Genomic DNA, 18,668 nt, shown 5'->3' with positions numbered 1-18,668 from the left:
CGATCTAACAAAAAGAGCTATTCATTAATTTAATAAACACGTGTTGCGCACATTTTCATCTCCGCTTTACAGAAGAAGCTGAGAGGCAATAAATTACTATAAGTAAATCACTGAAGGTCACATGACTAGGAAGTGATAAAGCAGAGATGGAACCAGAGTCATGCCCGATTGCAAAACTGGGGGTCCTTCCAACACTCACGCTGACCCCAGCTGCCAGCAGAGCGGGCCGATTGGTGCACAGGCTGGCATGAGTCACCACATTCACTTTTTATTTCTGCTTAGATGATCAACATGTTTTAAATTTACTTCAGCTTTACTACTCTTTCAGGATCCCACCCCATTCCTTGAGCACCAACTGCTCAAAAATCCTTAGATTTTTGTTGCTGATCTCTAAAGGAAACCCATGATTTTGTTGTGATAATGCCCCTCGCCTGGCTCGCTCTGACGGAGGATTCCAAAGGTAAGAAGAGGGGCTTCGGTTGATCTGTACACCTTCCACGTTTCCTTTGTTGATAAAGATTTTGCCTGGTTTCATATTTTTGTGTGCCATCTCAATGCTCTGTGGGTTAGAGAGAGAGAGAGAGAGAGAGAGAGCCAGTTGTGAATTTGGACATCCTGTTGGATAAGGACTTAGTCAATAGAAACAGAGGAGCGCTGTGGACAATTTCCTTGGTCTCCGAGCTGCCCCTGCTATGGGACAAGAGCTAGAGAACCACACAGCCAGTGTCACTTGGGGGGGCACACAGATGGCCTCAAGGCTGAGACATAAGAATTGCCGTGACCTGGGAAGGTCACTTGAGTGTCTCAGAGCCGCTTAGTCAGGCACCGTTCGCAGGTTCAATTGGCCAAACCGGGAGCGACTCCCCCCGACCTAGGACCAGGATTTGTTAGCTTGAAGGTGTCCCACCCTCCTTGTCCTCTCCGTGCCCTCAACCTCTGAGGCCAAGTTTTTCACACTTTTCTGACTCAAAGCTACAATAAGCAAAACATTTTTCATCACAACTTAATACACGTTGACGTATGTGTGCTAAAACAGAAGCTCACAAAATATACCCTTCCCGTATGTTTTGCACCATGATAGGCTCCGATCTGTTTTACTTTAGTTCTGTTCATTCAATGCTTCTTGCAACCCATGGAATTGACTTCAGGAAGCCAGCCATGAATTACCATCCACGGTTTGGAAAGCATCGTGGTAAAGACATTTCTGCCTTTGCCAACTGGATCGCCAGGTTTGGGGGGTACTTCATGAGACAAAGTAGAGAGGGACTAAATCTAGAAGGGAAAGGTATGAGGGAAACATGAGAAAGGACCCTGTGGGAGGTAGTAATAAGCTTCAAGATGGGGAGAGAGGAGAAAGAGGCGCCCAAGCCAGGAACACAGAAGACCGTGCCATCTAGAACTCTCAGAGAGGACATGAGAAATAAGGGCATGTGTTTATGAAGTGGGTCCCCTGTCATGTTGTTTGGGAACTAGGAGGCGAGATTGGAATTACTTGCAATGACTCTTGGTTCCTTGATGGTTTCCTTTTTGTGTGACTTTGCACAGAGAACAGACGGTAGGGCCCTCTCAGTTATAAGAGTGACATAGGAAATGTTTGCTGTCCCTTTGGACACCTGCAGGAGGCTCACTGCATGGAACTCGCCCCTCTCAGTCAGTGCCTTGGAGACCAGAAGCTCCTGGGGAGTCAGGAACGGAGGGGGTAGGTGCTGAGACTTTTCAGGGCAACATCCTATAAGGACTCTCTCCATATCACAGAAAACCACTCCTGAACACTTGTGAACAAGGGACAGGGCAGCTCCCTCTGGGGCCCTTTGCCTACCTTCACGATGCCAGTGACCATGTACTCAAAGGTGCGATTGCTAAATCCTTCACTGGCGATTACAAACACAGTATACTGGAAATACCCTCCTGGCCCTGAGTGTGTGTGAGTGCCACTCAGGATGACGTTGTCTTGTCTGTACAGGGAGCCATATTTACTCTGCAGTCTGTTCAGGACCTTCAAGAGAAAAGAAAAAAAAAAACAGAACTAAGAAGGAGGATAACATAGCAACTCACTATGGAAAAGGCTCCAATGAGTCTAATCAAGGATCCATATCAACGGCACCCCTGTCGAGTGGCCCTTCACTCGGCGCTGGAGTGTCTCATCGTAGGCACAACTTCAACAAAACCAGTAACCATCAAGGTTAACGTTTCATAGACTCTCGCCGTATGCAAGCACAGTGTTAGGTAGGACACACATTATGTTATTTTAAAATCTTTATAACGACCCCAAGAGGTAGATGTTTTTTTCAATGTTTGTTTATCTTTGAGAGAGAGAGAGAGAGAGAGAGAGAGAGAGAGAGAGAGAGAGAGAGAACGAACAGGGGAGGGGCAGAGGGAGAGGGAGAGAGAGAGAATCCCAAGCAGGCTCCGCACTGTCAGCCCGGAGCCCCATGCAGTCTCCATCTCATGAAGTTGATGACCTGAGCCAAAATCAAGAGATGGATGCTTAACTGACTGAGCCACCCAGGAGCCCCAGAGGTAGATATTTGGAACCGCATCTTTTAGCTAAGAGCACTGAAGTGTAAAGAAGATAAATAATTTGCCCACAGACCTAGTAAATGTGAGAGCCACAACCTGGATCCACATCTCTCTAACTGTAGAACCAGTATGGTTTGCTATTCATCGTTCCACACATGCTATTAATATCCAGGCACTAGGAGTGATATGAGGTTAATATCTGAGCACTAGGAGTATATGAGGTTCCTACCCTGATGGAGCATTTATTCTAATGAGGGAGAAAGGTAACAAGCAAAGAAGCACGTAATATGGTATCACACAATGATAAGTGCTCTGAAGACAAATGTCGTTGAGTGGGGAAAAAGAGTGATGGGTGTCAATGAGGAAACATCTTTCCAGAGAGGCTGCCTTCCACCCAAAAGCATAAGCCGGTTGAGCAACACCAATGGAAAGCGTCTCGGGAGCAGCGAACAGTTGTGTAAGGGCCCCTTGCCGCCTCCCTGCCCAAAATGAAGAACTCCATGCTCCCTGACATATACTGTCACCCTTATTGGTCTGGGGGCAGCCAACTGAGGGGACCTAAGGACACCCCAGCCACCCTGTGGGGAGGCCCATCAGAAAGGAACCATCTTGTCAGCACTAACTTGCTAGCCAGGCGGGTGAGCCACCTCAGAATAGTAGACCCTTCGGCCTCAGCCAGGCCTTCCAACACCTGCAGCCCCAGCCGACGCATGAGTTCAACCCACGACAAGGAAGTGGGCGTGTGTGTGTGACTTCAGTTCTAACCTAAGTCGGAATCACCCAGCTCGGCCTCCCTGGGATTCCTGACCCACAGAATTCCTGAGCGGTAATTCAGGACGACTGTGAACATCTAAACGCACAATAAGTGTGCTCGTAGGGTCCAGACACATCACGAAGACAACGGAGAGAAAAATCCCTGCTGCTGAGAACCTGTTTCTGATTCTGCTTGAATCAGCTTCAACCTGAAATTGGGTGTTGTGGCTTCCTTGGGAAAGATGTTTTGACCTTTTTTTTTTTTTTTTTTTTTTTACATAAAGGGGCACCGGGATGGCTCAGCTGGTTAAGCATCTGACTTTGGCTTAGGTCATGATCTCAGGGTTCATGAGTTCGGGCCCCACATCAGGCTCGGTGCCCAATGAGCTAGAGCTAGAGCTCACTAGCTAGAGCTCACTTTGGATCCTCTGTCTCCCTCTCCCTTTGCCCCTCATGGTCTCTCAAAAATAAATAAATAAATAAATAAATATTAACAAAAATTTTTTTTTCACTTTTTAAAAAAGTTCTTATATTTATTTATTTTGAGAGAGAGATAGAACGTGAGCAGGGGAGGGGCAGAGAGACAGGGAGACACAGAATCCGAAGCAGGCTCCAGGCTCCAAGCTGTCAGCACAGAGCCCGACACGGGGCTCGAACCCACACACTGAGATCGTGACCTGAGCCGAAGTCAGACGCTTAACTGACTGAACCACCCAGAAGCCCCTGTTCACTTTTTTCAAATGTCAAAAATCATTAAAATGATCTAGCAGAAGTGTCAGACCCCAAGCAACCTTCCTCAACGTAAGATACTGTCAGTTAATACCCTGCACAGTAATGACAGTGCATTCACGGCAGGGATCGCAAATATCACTTACGTCACGCACTTAGTCCCGTCTATTGGTGGTGGCTCTCAGACACGTGGTGTTGAGAAGGATTCTGAGCCCAAACCTGGGCTTAGCAAGAAAGAGTGCCTTTTTTGATTAGCAACGCTGTCTACTCTGCGTGTGGCACAGGCAGTGGTAGGGTGATCAACCGTCACACAGCGGGAAACGAAAAGCTGTCATTTGAATCGCTTGTCAGTTTCTCTGGTATAAATACTCCCTGCCCCAGTCAATTTCAAGCTTCCAAAATTTAACAACGAGCCCCCCCCCGCTCCCAAGCTCTTGAATATTTAACAGCCAGCCCTCATAAGCTGGTGCAAGACGGTCCCAGAACACGCTTGGGAAGCGTGCAACTTACAGGCTATATACTTAACCCGCGTAAATACAACCACCAATCTCTTCTATTTTAGGGGAAGAGCTACCCCACCCTCATTCTACTCGTGTGGTCATTGAATGAGGAACATCTTATGAACAGTGTTGCCTCATTAACTAATCCGTGTCCCACACGCTGATTGCTAGGTTACCACGTCCATATACACAATCCTGTGATGCCAGGCAAATGTGAAAGGAACTATGACATGACCAGACCAACACCCTCTGACCAAGTAGCCTACATTCTCCATCCCAGTAAGTCTCCATGTTGCTCCTGTGTGACCCAAATCCAGACCACACTCTTCATCACCCTATGTCTTCTTCTAAAACAGTAATAACTCCACTCATGAAGGAGAAGCCCATCGCTAAAGGGGCACCATGAAAGCTTGACTAAAGGCTGCTGTGAAAAGCTAATGTGCCCACAGTTCTGTAACTAAGACAGGAAGGTAGCAAAGAGAAAGAACTTCTGGTCAACCTTAAACCTCTCCTAACCCCATCCCATTTTTATTCCCAGAGAATGTTAGGATTTTATAGCAAGTGTACTTCTTCGGGCTTACACAAGAATCGAGCTCTTAGCAAGAGAGAAATTGCGGGGGCATCTGGGTGGCTGGGTCGGTTAAGTGTCCAACTTCAGCTCAGGTCACGATCTCACAGTTCGTGAGTTTGAGCCCCACATCGGGCTCTGTGCCGACAGCTCAGAGCCTGGAGCCTGCTTCAGATTCTGTGTCTCCCTCTCTTTCTGCCCCTCTCCCGTTCGTGCTTTGTATCTCTGTCTCTCCGTCTCTGTGTCTGTCTCTCTCTCTCAAAAATAAACATTAAAAAAAAAGGAAGAAAAATTATGGCACTCAAATTTTAAAACAAAAGAGAAAGACCACAAACATCTCCCAAAACTTCTATCCTAACCTATATGCTCCAATGTGAATTCAGACCCACGGAACTTCAAGAAAAAGAAAAGAAAAACTCAATCATCTAGTAGCAACGTCTGCCAGCAGCCATGGTAAATAGCATGTTACCTACTTCATGAGGAGGGGTGTTTCAACAGAATGAAGAAGTTACCTTAAGGTCTACAGCTCACCTCTGTGTTCAGTTTCCATTCAGTTTCCTATTACTGACACACCTGGGAACCTGCCGCAGAAAGACCCGGAAAGCCCCTCTGTTCTGCCCTGTCTCACTGCTCAGAGATCTTCCAGAACCTTCATTGCATGCTGGAAATGTCATCAGTCCTCAAAGCTGAGGCTGAGAACCTGCCTAAAACCAGGTATTATAAGGAAGCGGGAAGGCAATTGTCAAGCTACATTTATTCCTCACACTTTCCCTTGGGTTAGCCTGGGATAACAGAGTGGGTTCATTTAAAGGCCTTCCCACCAGGTCTCAGATTACACGGGGAAAGTAAAAATAGGAAGGGATGGTGAAATGGTGGACTGTTGACTTCACAGCCTCTGCAGTCCAACACATTAATCCCCTCTCCCCTCCCCACTCCACCCCCAAAGTCCACCCCTGACTCTCTCATTTCTTCTCATGACTCCACCACCTCCCCATGAGAACCATCTCCGACCCTTGAGAAGAGTGGTAAGCATCATGGTAACAAGTGTGGGCACTGGCACCGAGATGCCTGTGCGTCCACCCAGCTCCGCAGACAAGTTCCCTGATCCCCTGCAGCTCATGTTTGTTTCCCAACCTGTCACGTGACATAATGATAGCACCTGCCTCCTCCGGTTGTTTGGAGGATTGAATTCATTAATGTACGTGGAGCCATCAGGCGTGACTCATCGCGGGAACTAGGCAAGTTTTAGCTTTTATTTTTATTCATTCTCAAACCTCATTTGCATTTAAGGTGACCTCTTACTACCAGGTAGCCTCACGGCCACCACACTGACTGAAGACCTTTGTGCGAGCCTCACGCGGTCCAGGGGAAATGTCCAGGCAAAGTTGACATCCTTCCCGCGAGCTTCCCTTCCCTTTCCAGTTCGTGCAGCCTTCCAACATGTTGTAAAACTCCCCTGTGTTGAATCTCCTCTGTTTGAAATACCGAGTGTGATTACCATTTCCCAACTAGATCCTCACCAGTAGAGCCTTCGTATTAACTTAACAAAGCTGCCAGTTTGTGTCCTGGTCCAGCCTCAGTCTATTTCATCAAACACTGCTGTCTGATTAATCATTCTGAAGCAAAATTGGGTTTGCATTACTCCTCCACTCAAAAGTTTTTGCAGAAGCTCCATCACTTAACAGAGTCAAAATAAACCGGCATCCCAGACCCTCTACGATTATGACCAACATACCTGCTAGGTGTATTTCTAATTACATGCTTACATGGGTCCTAATAGCAGGAAGCCTTGTGCCTGCAAAGGAGGCTACATCCCTCCCTCTGCCACGTTAACCAGTTAAAATTCCTCCCATCCAGATAAAAAGATGTGGTATGCATATGCAATGGAATATTACTCAGCCATCAAAAAGAATGAAATCTTGGGGCACCTGGGTGGTTCAGTCGGCTGAGCATCCGACTTCAGCTCAGGTCATGATCTCACAGTTGATGAGTTCGAGCCCTGTGTCGGGGTCTGTGCTGACGGCTCGGAGCCTGGAGCCTGCTTTGGATTCTGTGTCTCCCTCTCTCTCTCTGCCCCTCCCCTGCTCGTGCTCTGTCTTCCTCTGTCTCAGAAATAAACATTAAAAAAAACTTTTTTCAATATTCAAAAAAAAAAAGAATGAAATCTTGCCATCTGCACCAACACAGACGGATCTAGAGAGTGTTAGGCTAAGAGAAGTCAGTCAGAGGAAGATAGATACCATATGACCTCACTCATCTGTGGAACTTAAGAAACAAAACAAATGAACAAAGGGAAGAAGAGAGACAAACCAAACCACAGACCCTAGCTATAGAGAATGAACAGAGGGTTATGAGAGAGGGGATGGGTGAAACAGGTGAAGGGGACTAAGAATTCACTCGACTTGATGAGCACTCAGTAATTGTTGAATAACTGTACACCCGAAATATAACTCTACCATTAACTACACTGGAATTAAAATAAACTAAAATTTTGTCCATTCAAATGTCACATCCACTGTGAAATTTTCCCCTACGTTCCATTTTCGGATTCCCCTTGTGGTGGTTTTAAATCACTGTGTGCCCACAAGTTCCTCTCTCCTCCTCCCTGTAAGAAGGGAGGTTCTGCTGTCCTATCCCTGGGTGTGAAATGTACCTGGTACCTTGCTGCCAATGGACAGAATAGGCTGGAAGCTCAACTCCTGAGCACAACTGTGGCCTCTTCACTTCTCTTTCTCTCGAGTCACTCACTTTGGGGGAAGCAACAGTTTTGGGCCGCAAGGATCTGGAAAGTGGGAAACTGAGGTCTTCTATCAGCAGCCACACAAGTGAGTCATCTTGGAAGTGGTTCAATGAGGACTTCCAATGACTGTGGCCCTTGCCAACACCTTGATTTCAAGATATCCTAAGCCAGAACCACCTAGTTAAGCCAGTCCTGATTTCCTGATCAACACAATGTATGAGATGATGTTTATTATTTTTTTAACTTGCTTTATTTTTTATTTTCCTAAATTTACATCCAAATTAGTTAGCATCGAGGGCAACAATGATTTCAGGAGATTCCTTAGTGCCCCTTCCCCATTTAGCCCATCCCCCCTCCTACACCCCCTCCAGTAACCCTCTGTTTGTTCTCCATGTTTATGAGTCTCTTCTGTTTTGTCCCCCTCCCTGCTTTTATATTATTTTTGTTTACCTTCCCTATTATTATTTTTAATGTTTATTTATTTTTGAGAGAGACAGAGCATGCAAGTGGAGGAGGGAGGGGCAGAGAGAAAGGGAGACAGAGGACCCAAAGGGGGCTCTACGCTGAGAGCTGAGAGCCCAATGTGGGGCTCAAACTCACAAACCATGAGATCATGACCTGAGCTGGAGTCAGATGTTTAACCAGCTGAGCCACCCAGAATCCCCTAGATGATGTTTATTGTTTTAAACCACCATATTCCGGAGCTATTTGTTATTCAGTAGATTACACACCACTGAACTTTACTCCAGTGAACTATAGTTCATGTGTTTTTCTATTACACTCCCTTCCTCCTGTCCCCAACTGGGCAGTGAGCTCATAGGGAACGTGTATTATGACTCCTTTGGCTATGTACCCTCTGAAATTGCCAGCAAAGTGCCACGCCAAAAGCAGGTGGTCAATGCATTTTTCCCTGCAAGATAATAGAATAATGTCACTTTTAAGAATATGGGATCTGACATCAGGCATCTGTATGTTCAGAACCCAGCTGTCCCACTTGCTGACTGTGTGAAATTGAAAAAGCTACTTGCCTTCTCTAAGACTCTATTACCTTATCCATAAAGTGGAGAGAACAATAGACCCACTGCATAGTTTTGTTGTAAGCGTAGGAGTGGGGAAAACATGTAATCTTGCTTCCTGAGCGTCTATAGATGGGGGAGGATCCCACCACATTCCCCAAGAAAGAGTGACACTGGAGAAATATTTGAGGGCCTCTCTCATCTCTCTCACTGGCTCCTTCACACAGCAGGAGTAACAGTGTTTAACAGATAAGGCTGATAGAACATGACAACGAATAGTGGGCATTTGATGGTCACTGTCCTGGATAGTCCAGACCCTCATTTCCCTTACCTTCGTGAAGGTGTGAGCAAACGTTAAGGGAGAACATTCTCTTTCTGTGACCTGATCCCATGCAGAAAATATAACTGGGTCAGGGTCAAGAATCTGGCTTAGAAAGGCAGACATGAAAGTCCAAGCCCATCACCCTATGTCTCCCTCTCTGTGCATCTTACTGTTGCCTGCCCAGGACCCACAGGCACCTTTCTGCTAAGCTCAACCTTCCCCACAGTGGGGTGACATGGTCTCAATTCAGGTAAAAATCACAGAAGAGCCTGTCATAGTCTACAATAGCACTTAAAGGGTGAGAGCGCTAACATTATATATTTTTTTAAATTTTATTATGGAAATTTTCAAACACGTACAAAAATAATCTGAAGAGCATAATGAGACCCCCATCTACCTCTCACCCAGCTTCAGACATTTATGGCCAATCTCATTTCAGTGTCACGTTTTCATTCTCATTTGGCTCCTTGCATCTATTCTCAGTCGTATAAAAACTCGAGGGAAGGGTTAGTGATTAGTTGGCGCTCTCAGAATTCTAATTAGGAGGATTAAATAAGAGAATGTATGTGAAGATCACCCAGAACATAATAAAATTTCAAAACACATTAACGTTAATAATGACAATGAGTCATCAGCAGAATTGAAAGCAAGTTTTGACCAAGATGGCGCAGACCGGAATTATTTGTGGGATAATTGTCTGCTGGATTGTCGAGAGTTAATAACGTGGAGGGCAGTAGAATCTCACTAGATGAGAAGCCAGGAGGGCTTTGTTACTTTCAAGGTCACCCAGAGACTTCTCTTCTAAATCACATGTCATTTCTTTTGTCACCTCAATCACTTACCTCCAGCCTGAGTCGTTGGGATACCATGCCTATGTCGATGCTGACAAACACCACTCGATTGGACCCATCTGGTTCCGCCATGATGAAAGCACGGCTGTACAGCCTGGTGAGGATGCCCCGTGCATTCTGGCCAGTTTTGCTGTAGCCCATCTAGAAGGAAGAGAAAGTCAGGGCCCCTCTGCCTCACTGCCCTGCCATGAGAACCAAGCACAACCATGCAAAAAGAGACCACGTAGGAAAGAAAAACACAATCCACAGGACACTGTGGCTCTGAGTGAGATGATAACATGTGTTTTCAAGAATAAAGCCAACATCATAAGAGAAGCTTTACTCTTCTGTTACAAAAATGCAAAGGCAAAGTAGTTATCTGTTTGGCAGAAGCCATCCATAGGCCCACGGGCAAGGAAGGGGTTGGCATGGCTTGTGAATTCCGTTACCACACCGGAGACCTTTCAGGGTTTTCTGTTCTCTTCTCCTGCCTGAGGTATTACAGAAGGAAATAGTTCCCCTACCATCATCCCATATACCCAGGTGCATCTAAAGACTGAAGTTTCCCTCACTTTGGTTGTTTGGTGTATGATGTTCTTTTCTTTCTTTCTTTTTTTTTTTTCAGAAGAAAATGGTTTCTTTATGATTCAATAATCTCTTTATTTTTTAGTTTATTTATTCTGAGAGAAAGAAAGAGAGAGAGAGAGCGTGCGCACAAGTGGGGGAGGGGCAGACAGATACAGGGAGAGAATCCCAAGCAGGCTCTGCATGTCATCGAAGAGCACACAGGGCTCAATCTCACAAACCATGAGATCATGACCTGAGCTGAAACCAGGAGTCAGACATTGAACTGACTGAGCCACCCAGGCACCCCAGTAATCTTTTTCTGAGGGTACCACACCCTGGATTTTACCTTGGTGGCCATTCCTCAGCCAAGTCAGACCAAATCCACCTATCTCCCACTCCCCCCACCCCACACCATGTCATAAGACCCACCCGTAAAGTTATATCCTGGTCTTCAGAATGCTCTATCGCTCACTTTACCCCTCATAGGAATGGTCATTCAGGGTTCTCATTCCAGAGCCACTTTTCAGAACAGACATCAGGGAACAATTCCTAGAATCTAAGGGTTATTTGGTAGGAGGGAGAAAATCTCATCAGACAACTTCACGTTCTAGCTTCCTAGAAAAAGGTTGATATGAGTGAATACATCCACCATCACAGCCAAGAGGTTGCAGACCAGCAGCCAATGGGCCACACCTGACCCACAGAAGCATTTCACTTGGCTTGCGTGGTGTTGGCCGACACTAGGTTTCCAGTTTTGACTAGAGTTGCCTGTATTTCCCCACAGACAGACTTAGATCCTCTGGTCTTCAATTCAGAAATTTTCCAGCTTCTCTTGAACAAACTGTGGGATAGGGCAGCCCTCCATGGTAACAATTGCTAAAGCCATGAACTTTCTAGTTGTTCCATAATCCCTACCACTTCCTTGAGGGTTCGCTAGACTCTTATCAGCTCACAGAGAGGCCTGCTTCCATCACTTATGGTACCGGCCCGTCCCCGGTGGTACATGAGTTTGACAGCAGTTCCATTCATAAAAAAGTGGCCAACTCATTTTACAAAGGAATTGTGGTTGAACACGTGGCCCTCTGCTCTCTATGGCACGATATTCACAGTGTTAGACAGCAGCGAAGTCAATGAAAAAGGAGGAAGACAATGATGTAATCATAAGGAATCAGTGTAGGGTGCAAGGGGTAAAAGTAAAGTACTTGTTTCATTCTCCTTGAGGAGCCCATGATTTGCCTACCAAACTGATATCTGCTACTTGTCCTGTGCAGTCAGCTCGCCCAACACCAATATGGTAGCCACTGAAGTTCTGAAATAGAGGAGGCTCTGGGGTGGTGGTCACCGGAGGTCCCTGGGTGGCTGTGGAGCCATGTGTGAGCGTTGAGCCTTGAGTGGCCGTGGAGCCCAGCGTGGCTGGGGGGCTCTGGGTGACCGGAAAGCCTGAATCTAAAAGCAGAACATTTAAGAAACAACAGTTCAGTCCACTTATCTGTGGGCATCAATTAGAATACACAGGTTCAGGTTCCCATGGAAAAATCTTTACATACCGTCTTATATTTAAAATATACAGAAAGAAACCTCTCAGGAACTTGTTGTATACAACAACCCTAAGGAGGATCTTTCTGGTAAGCTGGAGATGTGTCATCCTAACAATCAAGTCCTGTGTCAAATGTCCATCCGCTTCTCATCACAAGCTGTTCCTTGTCAAACTCATGGCCCTTCACTCACTCCTGATGGACTTTTCTAGCCAAACAAAGCAGGCACCAGGTTCCTCAGGGGCCAGCCTCTGGGGATTTGTCTCCACGGCTCTCTCCGTCCAGAGACCCCCACTCCTCTCTGTTCCACCAACCGAGCTCCAAGACTCCCTTCAAGTTGGTTCATTTCCATCACACCCAGAGGCAGCTCAACCCTCCTGGCAGGAGGCCACCCCCCCTGTTGTCTCTACTCTGCACCCACAACCTTCTCAAGCCTTCTATTTGGAATACAGATGAGATCACTGCACATTCAACATAGTTGCACCTTATTGTAATCATATCACCATCTATGTACGTGCCTGTACACACATATGTCCACACACATACATACGTGAATATCAAGGGAAACAGAATGGCAGAAAGACTGCAAGAGCAGGTACCAGAAACAAACAACCTGGGTTTAAAAACCGATTCTACCACATACTAGCTGAGCATACTAGCTGAAATTGCTTATCCTGTTCTACCTCAATGTTTCTCATCTAGAAAAGAGAGGCAGTCCTAATACGCTAACTTCCTAGGGTTGCTTTGAACAATAAATATGTTAACACATATCAAAAATTTCGAATAATGGCCAGAATATAGCTTTGGTTCTACTTACCTATTGAGATATCTTACACATGCATGTTGTTTGTTTGTTTCCACCCCAGACAACAGCCAGGGTGGCCAAGGCAACGGAGGTCACTGTCACAGGCCTTAGTGCTCAGAAAAGTACTTGGTGAAGAGATTGGCTGCTGACGTCCCTGGGATCCTAGAATTAAGGGGCTCAGGAGAAGCTAGAGATCATCTAGTCTGATCTCCTTTGCTTTACATATAAGAATCCTGAAGCCCAGAGAAGTGATGTAACCACAATGTCATGGAGAACACGGGATGAATCAGGTGTAGACACCAGATCCTCCAACTAAGGATCTAATGCTCTTTCATCAATATTCAACATGGAGTTAGAATCCACATTTTCTCAACACCAAGCCCATGTTTTCCACAAGACATCAAGTATTGCAAGGAAGGAGGCAGTCACTTTTGCCTTATTGATACTAACATAGGAATGGGGTACCACCCAAAGCCAAACCAGGTCCAATGGCCAAGGGCAATTTCCTTATGACCTCAGAGTCTCAAGTTCTACATCCAGAAAATGGTACTAAGACTAGCACCTACCTTTATAGAAGATTCATGAGAATTAAGTAGGAAAAGGATGTAGACTCCTGACCATAGTGCTTGACACAAAGCGACTGTACAATAAACAGCTACTCCTACTATGAGAATAGTGACCATAATCGTTGATCACCTCCGTGAGTCTCAGCCTCTGGATTCTATAACTTTAAGAGCTAAAACTGAATAAGTCCTATGGATGCTTTCCTTTCTTGGAGTCCATGCCCCTGCCCTGCACACTGCTGACATAGAGGATTTCTGTCCCTCTGTGTCTACAGGGAGTTCAAAGTGCAGGCTCATGGTAGACACTACACCAGAAAGAAGAAGAGGCCACAAGAGAGAAAACTAGGCTGAAAAAAATCAGGCTCTTTCCCTGTTTGGCCTAAAGCTAGCCCTCCCCTTACTTCGGTCAAAGCATTCAACACCCACCCATCGTTTCTACTCATTTACCAGGTATGCAACCCACCACAAAGGCAGGGCTCCATCAAATGCCCAGGGCCCCAATATTGCCCACAAATGTAGCCTGCATTGTTTTCAAAAACTAAATTCATTCCCAATATTTAAAAAAAAAAAATCAGGAGATGCCTAAATCCTCCAGTTTCCAGCTTCTGCTGCAAACTCTGGAGATCTGAATCCATGAGACACCATTTCAACTAACAGCTCACACTCAGGAGGGGCTGCAGACCCCCTTCACCAGAATCTCACCTCCCCCACTCCAGCTCCCCTCCCCACCCAACCTCCTTTACAGAACTTGACTGGTCCTCATGAGAATTGGAGTTCAAGGCCCCCTTCTCTAAAGCTCAGCACTACTCGATATTCAGTGGGTCTTTCATTCTGCTTTTGTCCCCAAGAGAAGATGATGCCCAAGAAAAGGCAAAGAGCAAGAGAAGAGGCTTGGGGGGAGGGGGGCCGGGGATGCCCACACTACTGGGCCTTGAATAATTCTGAACTGGGCTTAGGTCAGCGGAGAAGTGAGACAAGCCCACGGCACAGTGCCTGTCAACTGCCTACTTGGGGGCAAAGGTAAGCCTGATAACAATTGCTGTCAATGCAGAAAGTACAATTAATGGGCGGGTTCGGTGGCCATCCCAGGCTGCTTACATACCAGTTGAACTGCCCTGTTATTGGCATTATCAGCAGGCACTGTTCCTTGCCTTCGTGTCCCCAGTCATCCAGAAATTTCCCACAGGCTAGGAATAGCATCCAAGGGAGCCCATGACAACTTGCCTTTATGATTTTCAATGGTCCCACTGGTAATAAACAAGAGGCTGAGGAGGGCTACCGTCACAGCAGTCATCATCACAAGGAGGAAAATCAGGAATGCCTCTAATGTGGAGAGGGTGTGTTTGGCCATGTCTCCTGAGGAAAAGCAGAAATGGAAGAGGCAGAAAATGGCAGAACCACAAACTACAACACATATGCTTTGAGCTGCCCAAGGTTAAGATGTCTTAGCTCTTCTAGAATGGACTATACACCAGGGAGGACAAGTACAGAGCATACCTATCACATCCGGGGCCATGGCAGACAAGACCAAGCAATTATAGCACTCTTTGATAAGCTTAGATGTGGTTTCCAAACACTTCCTGGAACAGCGCTCGTTCTAGAGAACCACCCATCATTTGGCATTGGCAATGAAGCTAAAAATCTATTTGTATTCCTTGGCTGTATCATACAGCTTTCATTTATGGTGATGAAGCCATCTGCACACGGGCCTAGGTTGGAACACATCTGTCAACAGGGCTGATTGCTCTTGTGAGAAGGCTGGCTGCAGTTAGGGCTGTCCCCTGTGGTCATGGCCTTGGGAAAACTACCTTGTCTACAAGGAGGTGAAACACATAACTTTGGCCTTGCAACTCCATTTGCTAACTTTCAATTCCTACTTGATGAGAAACCAACACAGAAGACCATCTCTGGTCTCAAGCCAGACATCAGGAAAATCTCCCTCTCTGTCATCAGAAGGATCTCACACATCTTGCAAACCTGTTGAAGGATGGGGACAAAGATAATGCTCTTGTGTTCTACCATAGCAGGAAATGTCCTTACAGATGCCCGAAGATATTTTAGGAGTAGGATTCATTGTTACTCAGCAAGGCTATAGAAGCTAAAAGTCCATATCGGGTAGCAGGAGAAAGTATAATATGGTGGATAAAAATTGGATTCTGCCTTCTAACTCCAGAGTCCAAAGCTCATTTCTGCCACTTACTGGATGACCTTGGGGAATCCTCCCCAACACTGAGCCTCAGTTTCTCTGTCTGTAAATAAGGATGTGGTGATGACAATAATTTTAGTACCCATCTTATAGAGTTCTTATAAAAAGGAGATGGTGCAGTAATAATTCATTCGTCCCATAGACTGCAATAGGTGTTTATGGTGTTTGCATTTATCATTAGGTCCCAAAATAGCAAAGACTCTGCTCCTTACTGTCCTCAAGGGGAATTTATATGAAGCTAGTGTTAAAGAATTATTGGAATCACACATACAAACTTTGGAACCCGTTTTCTTAACCCATACTTCAGGAAGCCTGAGCAATGAGATGGGATTAGAGTCCAGGACTTGCTCCCACAATGGGTAATATGCAGCCATATTAAGATGCTATTACCCCCCAAGAGTTGTAAATTGGCAACCAATGGGTGGGCTTAGCACGCCCCAATTTTCTGTTTCAGTTCGATTTACTTGACAAGACGGAAGAGCTTACAGTCCATCTGGAAGAGAGTCCACAGTTACAAATCTAAACCTTCAGGTTTTCTCTCACGTTTCATAAACCATGGTAACACTGAGCCAGAAGCTTGGTAAAACCGAGTAGTTACTGTGACCTTTAGATAGATACAGCATGCCTTCTCCAGCCTACCACAACCTCTTCCCAGTGGATCTTTTCCATCTAAGTTACTACCTGGTCTTTGTAGTTATTTTATTGAGCAATCCCTGGACTAGAGTTTAAAAATCAGTCTAACATCAAATACTTCAGAAGTAGGGCTGAACTGGAAGTGGACAAAGAGACTTGAACATCTTCCCGAATCTCTTGGTTATTAGCAGGCTTTCCTCAACCACTTATCACCAGTGTCATCACCTTCACCACCACCGTTAGGGACAATTTCAAATGTAGGGCAACACAAATGAGTTCTGATCTTGGTCCCAACATTCACTGGCCAGTCCCCAGGAGTCAGGAGACACCTCTAAAATGTGCCTCTGAAACTCTGATGATCCAAATAAGTTTACTGGTCCTTAGGTGCTGTTTCAGTGGCCAACCTCGAGCCCAGTATACCCAGTTCTTTCTCAAAGCTTTGGTTTCATTAGGCTTCCTGCCGGCTGGGATTGCAGGACCGACAGGGCAACTAAACATGGCTGACCGACAGGGGGATCTCCCAACTCGAGTGTCTACACGCACGTTGCAGATGCAAACGTGGCCCCGTGCTAGGAGCCTGTGCAACAAGTAGACATGGTTCAAAAGAATACTTTTTTCTTTTTTGCTTGTTTTATTGGGCTGAAGTGATCACCACCACCAGCCTTTTACACAAGTCCACAATGGCACTTGATTTAACACTAAAGTTTGCACTGCCTACTCGGATTTCAATGATGTACCTCCCTGGGTCTCACCACCCTGTTGCCAGAATTAATGCCAACTTTTAATGTTCTTTTTTAACCAGTGAGCACTATTTATTTTTCCTTGATGACCCCAAATCTGAAGGCAAATGTGAAAGAAAGCAAATGCCTCGTCTGCCTTCAGAATGCAAATGGACCACGGAGAGCTGAGCCAGTGGTTGTAACTTAAAAGATTTGGCATTTCCCACTGGTTCTCACTTGATCCAGTGCAATTCTGCAAGCTCGGTGATGAGGCTTTATGACAACAGTGAGCCCCTCGGCACATCTTTACCATGCTGAGGTCTCTGTTTTACAAGACTGTGGAAGGAAAAGGTAATGACTTGGCAAAATGGGTTTCCCAAAGCTAAGGAAATGGAGTGGAGCTTTTAGGATTTCATCAAGATATCTAAGACAAGGGGATGATTCAAGATCCCTCTCTCTCCCTCCAAGAAAACAGAACTTTCTTACCTGATTCAACCCGTCAAAAGAAATTCCACATCCCAGCAAAGCAAATGACAGTCCAGAATCTTGTTCCTTTCCCCTTGCACGTTGCTCAGCCCAGAGTTCTCAGCACGTTCTGAAACATACTGAAGAAAGAGGTTCCCAGTCATGCCCAGAGAGTTAGGGTTCTCGTTAGCATACCTTTGTGGGCTTGGTGCAGGATGAGATTAAAGGGTATTGATAACAAGAGCCTTATCTGCCTCCCCTGGGACAACCTGATACTGAGATAGAAGTCGCAAAGGATCCGGAGGACTGAAGGTCACTGATTTCGGCCCTTACACACCTCTCCAGTACAAGTTCTGTGCGAGGTCTACAGCCTGGCTCACCAAAAAGAGCACTTGCTTTACTTACCACTGGTCACTCACCCAGAGGGAATGATGATGCATGCTGGACATTAGTGTGGGCCATGGGTCCCACTGGGCAGCGTTTACACTGATCTCAGAAGAGAAAAGTGATTTTAACTTTTAGATTCTTGTATACAAAAAGAATGAGGTTTTAGAGGTGCCTGGGTGGATCAGTCAGTTAAGTGTCCAACTCCTGATTCCGGCTCAGGTCATGATCTCACGATTCATGAGTTCGAGTCCTGCATTGGGCTCCGCACTGAGAGTGTGAAACCTGCTTGGGATTCTCTCTCTCTGTCTCTCTCTCTCTGCCCTTCCCCTGCTGCTCTGTCTCTCTCAAAATAAATAAATAAATGTAAAAAGAAAAGAATGAGGCTTTAGATGAACTAAGAATGTAAATAATGGACGTACAATGCCCATGTGAATAATGTGCAACCATTACCAATGATATAGAAGAAAATAATTTAATGACTTGGAAAAAGTTACTGTATTATTTTAAATTTATAAGACATTATAATCCTGTTTTGTTCATTTTAATTTTTAATTTTTTTTATAAACTGTTTTTAATGGTTTATTGTTTATTTTTGAGAAAGAGAGAGAGACAGAGCATGAGCAGGGGAGGGGCAGAGAGAGAGAGAGAGAGACACGGAATCCGAAGCAGGCTCCAGGCTCTGAGCTGTCAGCCCAGAGCCTGAGGCGGGCTCGAACTCACTAGCTGTGAGATCGTGACTTGACCTAAAGTCGGATGTTCCAACCGACTGAGCCGCCCAGGCACCCCTATAATCCTGTTTTTCAAACATTA

The 18,668-nt window shown here is 45.7% G+C and overlaps 1 protein-coding gene across 2 annotated transcripts in view; it reads right to left on the bottom strand.

Annotated features, from left to right (window-relative positions):
- ASAH2 (N-acylsphingosine amidohydrolase 2) overlaps positions 1-18,668 on the bottom strand; it is an 86,046-nt gene that overhangs the window by 43,922 nt on the left and 23,456 nt on the right. The window contains exons 2-7 of one of the 2 annotated variants that reach the window (XM_058696320.1): positions 17,493-17,611; positions 14,673-14,804; positions 11,786-11,991; positions 9,991-10,140; positions 1,820-1,996; positions 432-559 (exon numbers count right to left, since the gene is read on the bottom strand). In XM_058696320.1, coding sequence (XP_058552303.1) covers positions 432-559; positions 1,820-1,996; positions 9,991-10,140; positions 11,786-11,991; positions 14,673-14,799 — 788 coding nt within the window. In that variant the 5' untranslated portion in view covers positions 14,800-14,804; positions 17,493-17,611. Of the gene's footprint in view, positions 1-431; positions 560-1,819; positions 1,997-9,990; positions 10,141-11,785; positions 12,025-14,672; positions 14,805-17,492; positions 17,612-18,668 lie in introns of those variants that run through there. The other variant, XM_058696319.1, reaches the window with a different exon arrangement.

This window comes from Neofelis nebulosa, chromosome 13 (assembly GCF_028018385.1).
Source record: "Neofelis nebulosa isolate mNeoNeb1 chromosome 13, mNeoNeb1.pri, whole genome shotgun sequence".
Taxonomy (NCBI): domain Eukaryota; kingdom Metazoa; phylum Chordata; class Mammalia; order Carnivora; family Felidae; genus Neofelis; species Neofelis nebulosa.
Note: the sequence above shows the minus strand (reverse complement) of the source record. Positions and strands in the feature narration are given on the sequence as shown.